This window comes from Oncorhynchus mykiss, chromosome 9, assembly GCF_013265735.2.
Source record: "Oncorhynchus mykiss isolate Arlee chromosome 9, USDA_OmykA_1.1, whole genome shotgun sequence".
In the NCBI taxonomy this organism is placed as follows: domain Eukaryota; kingdom Metazoa; phylum Chordata; class Actinopteri; order Salmoniformes; family Salmonidae; genus Oncorhynchus; species Oncorhynchus mykiss.
The window spans coordinates 2,672,240-2,680,905 of record NC_048573.1 but is presented as its reverse complement, the minus strand read 5'-3'; the positions used below and the strand labels follow the sequence as shown (position 1 = coordinate 2,680,905).

The 8,666-nt window shown below is 38.5% G+C and overlaps 1 protein-coding gene across 3 annotated transcripts in view; it reads left to right on the top strand.

Annotated features, from left to right (window-relative positions):
- The first annotated feature begins 270 nt into the window (after positions 1–270).
- Positions 271–8,666, top strand: part of LOC110519362 (Fc receptor-like protein 2) — a 68,169-nt gene continuing 59,773 nt past the window's right edge. For all 3 annotated transcript variants that reach the window (XM_036987039.1, XM_036987037.1, XM_036987038.1), the window contains exons 1-2: positions 271–342; positions 2,170–2,214. In XM_036987039.1, coding sequence (XP_036842934.1) covers positions 318–342; positions 2,170–2,214 — 70 coding nt within the window. In that variant the 5' untranslated portion in view covers positions 271–317. The remainder of the gene's footprint in view (positions 343–2,169; positions 2,215–8,666) is intronic.

Genomic DNA, 8,666 nt, shown 5'->3' with positions numbered 1-8,666 from the left:
TTTCTGTATGTATCTATCTCCCTCACTCTCTCTTTCCCCTCTCTCCCCCCTCTCTCTGTATCTATCTATCAGTTCAATGGGCTTTATTGGCATGGGAAAAACATGTTAACAAAGCAATTGAGGTAGATACAAAAGTGAAATAAACAATAAAGATGAACAGTAAACATTACACTCACAGAAGTTCCAAAAGAATAAAGCCATCTCTCTCTCTCCTTCTCAAGAGGAAGTGTAGATGGGTAGAGAGGAGAGGTGGGTGGGGGGATGGACAGGCTACAAGTCACTAGAGTTTAGATACAGTTAGTGATCGACACATTGAGATGGAACGAGCCTGTCTTCAACTCTGTGAGTTGAATATTATCTAAATGGTTTGATATATATGGGGTTCAATGTCTAGATATAATTTTTATATCTATGTGATTTAATATCTATATGGTTTTGGAGAGTCTATCCTCTCCGAGTTATAAGAAAGCTAAGGAAATATAATAATTTACCTTCAGACGAGTCCCTTGACACTTGTAGTGGTCGCAGAGTCTCCTCTTTCCATAGTGTGGTCATATTAGTATGTAGCTGAGAGTCTCCACTTTCCATAGTGGGGTCATATTAGTTTGTATCTGGGAGTCTCCTCTTTCCATAGTGGGGTCATTGTAGTTTGTAGCTGAGTCTCCTCTTTCCATAGTGGGGTCATATTAGTTTGTATCTGAGAGTCTCTCTGTCAGGTGCGTGAATGAGGACCCAAAAGCGAATTAACAAAACAGAGTTTCTTTAATGACGAAACACACGTAGGCTCAGATGGACAGGCAGATTCCGACAGGACAGGACAAGGTTAGATGAACATGCAGATTCCGACAGGACAGGACAAGGTTGCAGCAAACACGACGATAGTCTGGTTCAGGCATGAGTAACACAAACGAGAATCCGACAAAGACAGAAGCAGAAACAGAGAGAGATATAGAGACCTAATCAGAGGGAAAAAGGGAACAGGTGGGAAAAGGGGTGAACGAGGTAGTTAAAGAAGACAAGGAACAGCTGGGGGAAAGAGGGGAAGAAAAGGTAACCTAATACGACCAGCAGAGGGAGACAGGGTGAAGAGAAAGAACAGGAACAGGACACAACATGACAATACATGACACTCTCCTTTCCATACTGGGGTCATATTAGTTTGTAGCTGAGAGTCTCCTCTTTCCATAGTGGGGTCATTGTAGTTTGTAGCTGAGAGTCTCTCCTTTCCATAGTGGGGTCATATTAGTTTGTAGCTGAGTCTCCTCTTTCCATAGTGGGGTCATATTAGTTTGTAGCTGAGAGTCTCCCCTTTCCATAGTGGGGTCATATTAGTTTGTAGCTGAGAGTCTCCCCTTTCCATAGTGGGGTCATATTAGTTTGTATCTGAGTCTCCCCTTTCCATAGTGGGGTCATATTAGTTTGTAGCTGAGAGTCTCTCCTTTCCATAGTGGGTCATATTAGTTTGTAGCTGAGTCTCCTCTTTCCATAGTGGGGTCATATTAGTTTGTAGCTGAGAGTCTCTCCTTTCCATACTGGGGTCATATTAGTCTGTAGTTGAGAGTCTCCTCTTTCCATAGTGGGGTCATATTAGTTTGTATCTGAGTCTCCCCTTTCCATAGTGGGGTCATATTAGTTTGTTGCCCAATCAGTTCTGACTGAAGAGCTGACTGACTTCAGATGAATCCCTTGACACTTTGGGGGTCGTAGAGCAAAATGCACTTTCCAATGCAGATGGAGTCCAACAGATTCTTACTAACTCTGACTACTAAGGAAATTGATATCTGTGGTCCAGCCCTGTGTTTCAGTGTTTCCATCATGTACCATAGTGATAGTTCTCTCTGTGTTTCAGTGTTTCCATCATGTACCATAGTGATAGTTCTCTCTGTGTTTCAGTGTTTCCATCATGTACCATAGTGATAGTTCTCTCTGTGTGTTTCAGTGTTTCCATCATGTACCATAGTGATAGTTATCTTTGTGTGTTTCAGTGTTTACATCATGTACCATCGTGATAGTTATCTCTGTGTGTTTCAGTGTTTACATCATGTACCATCGTGATAGTTATCTCTGTGTGTTTTAGTGTTTACATCATGTACCATAGTGATAGTTCTCTCAGTGTGTTTCAGTGTTTCCATCATGTACCATAGTGATAGTTCTCTCTGTGTGTTTCAGTGCTGTTGAGTACTCTGGTATACTGTAGCCTCGGACAAGGTGGAGGTGAGTACATTTCTCTATATTCATCACCTGTTCTATAATATTAAAATTTCTCTATATTCATCACCTGTTCTATAATAGTAAAATGTCTCTATATTCATCACCTCTTCTATAAGAGTAACATTTCTCTATATTCATCACCTGTTCTACAATAGTATCATGTCTTCCTGTCTCGTCATTGGCTGTGACTTCATGTCAGTCTCCAGTCCTGATTCTCTTAGTAAAGAAGGTTCCATAATGGATCTCCACCTGTTCTAGCTGCTCTCACCAGCAACTCATCAAAGAAAATGTAACTTTTTGACTATCACTCCAACCCTGTGGGGAGTTTTACTAATCAGGTCTGCAGAATCTTAGATTCCATACTACAATAGGACAGTCTGACACCAACTGGCTCTCCCTCCCTCCCTCTCTCCCTCCCTCCCTCCCTCCCTCCCTCCCTCCCTCCCTCCCTCCCTCCCTCCCTCCCTCCCTCCCTCCCTCCCTGTCTCCCTCCCTCCCTGTCTCCCTCCCTGTCTCCCTCCCTGTCTCTCTGTCTCCCTGTCTCCCTCCCTGTCTCCCTGTCTCCCTCCCTGTCTCTCTGTCTCCCTGTCTCCCTCCCTGTCTCCCTGTCTCCCTCCCTGTCTCCCTCCCTATCTCCCTCCCTATCTCCCTCCCTATCTCCCTCCCTGTCTCTCTGTCTGGAGATGGATCTACTGTCTCTATTATATTATGACAGACCAGCTAGATCTACTGTCTCTATTATATTATGACAGACCAGCTATATCTACTGTCTCTATTATATTATGATAGACCAGGTAGATCTACTGTCTCTATTATATTATGACAGACCAGCTAGACCTACTGTCTCTATTATATTATGACAGACCAGATAGATCTACTGTCTCTATTATATTATGACAGACCAGCTAGATCTACTGTCTCTATTATATTATGACAGACCAGCTAGACCTACTGTCTCTATTATATTATGACAGACCAGCTAGATCTACTGTCTCTATTATATTATGACAGACCAGATAGATCTACTGTTTCTATTATATTATGACAGACCAGCTAGACCTACTGTCTCTATTATATTATGACAGACCAGCTAGACCTACTGTCTCTATTATATTATGACAGACCAGCTAGATCTACTGTCTCTATTATATTATGACAGACCAGCTAGACCTACTGTCTCTATTATATTATGACAGACCAGATAGATCATCTGTCTCTATTATATTATGACAGACCAGCTAGATCATCTGTCTCTATTATATTATGACAGACCAGCTAGCTCTACTGCCTCTATTATATTATGACAGACCAGCTAGATCATCTGTCTCTATTATATTATGACAGACCAGCTAGATCGTCTGTCTCTATTATATTATGACAGACCAGCTAGATCATCTGTCTCTATTATATTATGACAGACCAGCTAGACCTAGTGTCTCTATTATATTATGACAGACCAGCTAGACCGACTGTCTCTATTATATTATGACAGACCAGCTAGATCATCTGTCTCTATTATATTATGACAGACCAGATAGATCATCTGTCTCTATTATATTATGAAAGACCAGCTAGATCATCTGTCTCTATTATATTATGACAGACCAGCTAGATCTACTGTCTCTATTTTATTATGACAGACCAGCTAGACCTACTGTCTCTATTTTATTATGACAGACCAGATAGATCTACTGTCTCTATTATATAATGACAGACCAGCTAGATCTACTGTGTCTCTATTATATTATGACAGACCAGCTAGATCCACTGTCTCTATTATATTATGACAGACCAGATAGATCATCTGTCTCTATTATATTATGACAGACCAGCTAGATCATCTGTCTCTATTATATTATGACAGACCAGCTAGATCATCTGTCTCTATTATATTATGACAGACCAGCTAGATCTACTGTCTCTATTATATTATGACAGACTAGCTAGATCATCTGTCTCTATTATATTATGACAGACCAACTAGACCTACTGTCTCTATTATATTATGACAGACCAGCTAGACCTACTGTCTCTATTATATTATGACAGACCAGATAGATCATCTGTCTCTATTATATTATGACAGACCAGCTAGACCTACTGTCTCTATTATATTATGACAGACCAGCTAGACCTACTGTCCCTATTATATTATGACAGACCAGCTAGACCTACTGTCTCTATTATATTATGACAGACCAGATAGATCATCTGTCTCTATTATATTATGACAGACCAGCTAGACCTACTGTCTCTATTATATTATGACAGACCAGCTAGATCATCTGTCTCTATTATATTATGACAGACCAGATAGATCATCTGTCTCTATTATATTATGACAGACCAGCTAGACCTACTGTCTCTATTATATTATGACAGACCAGCTAGATCATCTGTCTCTATTATATTATGACAGACCAGATAGATCATCTGTCTCTAATATGTTATGACAGACCAGCTAGACCTACTGTCTCTATTTTATTATGACAGACCAGCTAGACCTACTGTCTCTATTATATTATGACAGACCAGCTAGACCTACTGTCTCTATTATATTATGACAGACCAGCTAGACCGTCTGTCTCTATTATATTATGACAGACCAGCTAGATCATCTGTCTCTATTATATTATGACAGACCAGCTAGACCTACTGTCTCTATTATATTATGACAGACCAGCTAGATCATCTGTCTCTATTATATTATGACAGACCAGCTAGACCTACTGTCTCTATTATATTATGACAGACCAGCTAGATCTACTGTCTCTATTATATTATGACAGACCAGCTAGACCTACTGTCTCTATTATATTATGACAGACCAGCTAGATCTACTGTCTCTATTATATTATGACAGACCAGCTAGATCATCTGTCTCTATTATATTATGACAGACCAGCTAGATCTACTGTCTCTATTATATTATGACAGACCAGATAGATCATCTGTCTCTATTATATTATGACAGACCAGCTAGATCATCTGTCTCTATTATATTATGAAAGACCAGCTAGATCTACTGTCTCTATTTTATTATGACAGACCAGCTAGACCTACTGTCTCTATTATATTATGACAGACCAGCTAGACCTACTGTCTCTATTTTATTATGACAGACCAGCTAGACCTACTGTCTCTATTTTATTATGACAGACCAGATAGATCTACTGTCTCTATTATATTATGACAGACCAGCTAGACCTACTGTCTCTATTTTATTATGACAGACCAGATAGATCTACTGTCTCTATTATATAATGACAGACCAGCTAGATCTACTGTCTCTATTATATTATGACAGACCAGCTAGACCTACTGTCTCTATTATATTATGACAGACCAGCTAGATCTACTGTCTCTATTATATTATGACAGACCAACTAGATCAACTGTCTCTATTATATTATGACAGACCAGCTAGACCTACTGTCTCTATTATATTATGACAGACCAGCTAGATCTACTGTCTCTATTATATTATGACAGACCAGATAGATCTACTGTTTCTATTATATTATGACAGACCAGCTAGACCTACTGTCTCTATTATATTATGACAGACCAGCTAGATCTACTGTCTCTATTATATTATGACAGACCAGCTAGACCTACTGTCTCTATTATATTATGACAGACCAGCTAGATCATCTGTCTCTATTATATTATGACAGACCAGCTAGACCTACTGTCTCTATTATATTATGACAGACCAGATAGATCATCTGTCTCTATTATATTATGACAGACCAGATAGATCTACTGTCTCTATTATATTATGACAGACCAGCTAGACCTACTGTCTCTATTATATTATGACAGACCAGATAGATCATCTGTCTCTATTATATTATGACAGACCAGCTAGACCTACTGTCTCTATTTTATTATGACAGACCAGCTAGACCTACTGTCTCTATTATATTATGACAGACCAGCTAGACCTACTGTCTCTATTATATTATGACAGACCAGCTAGACCGTCTGTCTCTATTATATTATGACAGACCAGCTAGATCATCTGTCTCTATTATATAATGACAGACCAGCTAGACCTACTGTCTCTATTATATTATGACAGACCAGCTAGATCATCTGTCTCTATTATATAATGACAGACCAGCTAGACCTACTGTCTCTATTATATTATGACAGACCAGCTAGATCATCTGTCTCTATTATATTATGACAGACCAGCTAGACCTACTGTCTCTATTTTATTATGACAGACCAGCTAGACCTACTGTCTCTATTTTATTATGACAGACCAGATAGATCTACTGTCTCTATTATATTATGACAGACCAGCTAGACCTACTGTCTCTATTTTATTATGACAGATCAGCTAGACCTACTGTCTCTATTTTATTATGACAGACCAGCTAGACCTACTGTCTCTATTATATTATGACAGACCAGATAGATCATCTGTCTCTATTATATTATGACAGACCAGCTAGATCATCTGTCTCTATTATATTATGACAGACCAGCTAGACCTACTGTCTCTATTTTATTATGACAGACCAGCTAGACCTACTGTCTCTATTATATTATGACAGACCAGCTAGACCTACTGTCTCTATTATATTATGACAGACCAGCTAGACCGTCTGTCTCTATTATATTATGACAGACAAGCTAGATCATCTGTCTCTATTATATTATGACAGACCAGCTAGACCTACTGTCTCTATTATATTATGACAGACCAGCTAGACCTACTGTCTCTATTATATTATGACAGACCAGCTAGATCATCTGTCTCTATTATATTATGACAGACCAGCTAGACCTACTGTCTCTATTATATTATGACAGACCAGCTAGACCTACTGTCTCTATTATATTATGACAGACCAGCTAGATCATCTGTCTCTATTATATTATGACAGACCAGCTAGACCTACTGTCTCTATTATATTATGACAGACCAGATAGATCATCTGTCTCTATTATATTATGACAGAACAGCTAGATCTACTGTCTCTATTTTATTATGACAGACCAGCTAGACCTACTGTCTCTATTATATTATGACAGACCAGCTAGACCTACTGTCTCTATTTTATTATGACAGACCAGCTAGACCTACTGTCTCTATTTTATTATGACAGACCAGATAGATCTACTGTCTCTATTATATTATGACAGACCAGCTAGACCTACTGTCTCTATTATATTATGACAGACCAGCTAGATCTACTGTCTCTATTATATTATGACAGACCAACTAGATCAACTGTCTCTATTATATTATGACAGACCAGCTAGACCTACTGTCTCTATTATATTATGACAGACCAGCTAGATCTACTGTCTCTATTATATTATGACAGACCAGATAGATCTACTGTTTCTATTATATTATGACAGACCAGCTAGACCTACTGTCTCTATTATATTATGACAGACCAGCTAGATCTACTGTCTCTATTATATTATGACAGACCAGCTAGACCTACTGTCTCTATTATATTATGACAGACCAGCTAGACCTACTGTCTCTATTTTATTATGACAGACCAGCTAGACCTACTGTCTCTATTATATTATGACAGACCAGCTAGACCTACTGTCTCTATTATATTATGACAGACCAGTTAGACCGTCTGTCTCTATTATATTATGACAGACCAGCTAGATCATCTGTCTCTATTATATTATGACAGACCAGATAGATCATCTGTCTCTATTATATTATGACAGACCAGCTAGATCATCTGTCTCTATTATATTATGACAGACCAGCTAGATCTACTGTCTCTATTTTATTATGACAGACCAGCTAGACCTACTGTCTCTATTATATTATGACAGACCAGCTAGACCTACTGTCTCTATTTTATTATGACAGACCAGCTAGACCTACTGTCTCTATTTTATTATGACAGACCAGATAGATCTACTGTCTCTATTATATTATGACAGACCAGCTAGACCTACTGTCTCTATTTTATTATGACAGATCAGCTAGACCTACTGTCTCTATTTTATTATGACAGACCAGCTAGACCTACTGTCTCTATTATATTATGACAGACCAGCTAGATCATCTGTCTCTATTATATTATGACAGACCAGCTAGATCTACTGTCTCTATTATATTATGACAGACTAGCTAGATCATCTGTCTCTATTATATTATGACAGACCAGCTAGATCATCTGTCTCTATTATATTATGACAGACCAGCTAGACCTACTGTCTCTATTATATTATGACAGACCAGCTAGACCTACTGTCTCTATTATATTATGACAGACCAGCAAGACCTACTGTCTCTATTATATTATGACAGACCAGCTAGATCATCTGTCTCTATTATATTATGACAGACCAGCTAGATCTACTGTCTCTATTATATTATGACAGACCAGCTAGATCTACTGTCTCTAATATGTTATGACAGACCAGCTAGATCTACTGTCTCTATTATATTATGACAGACC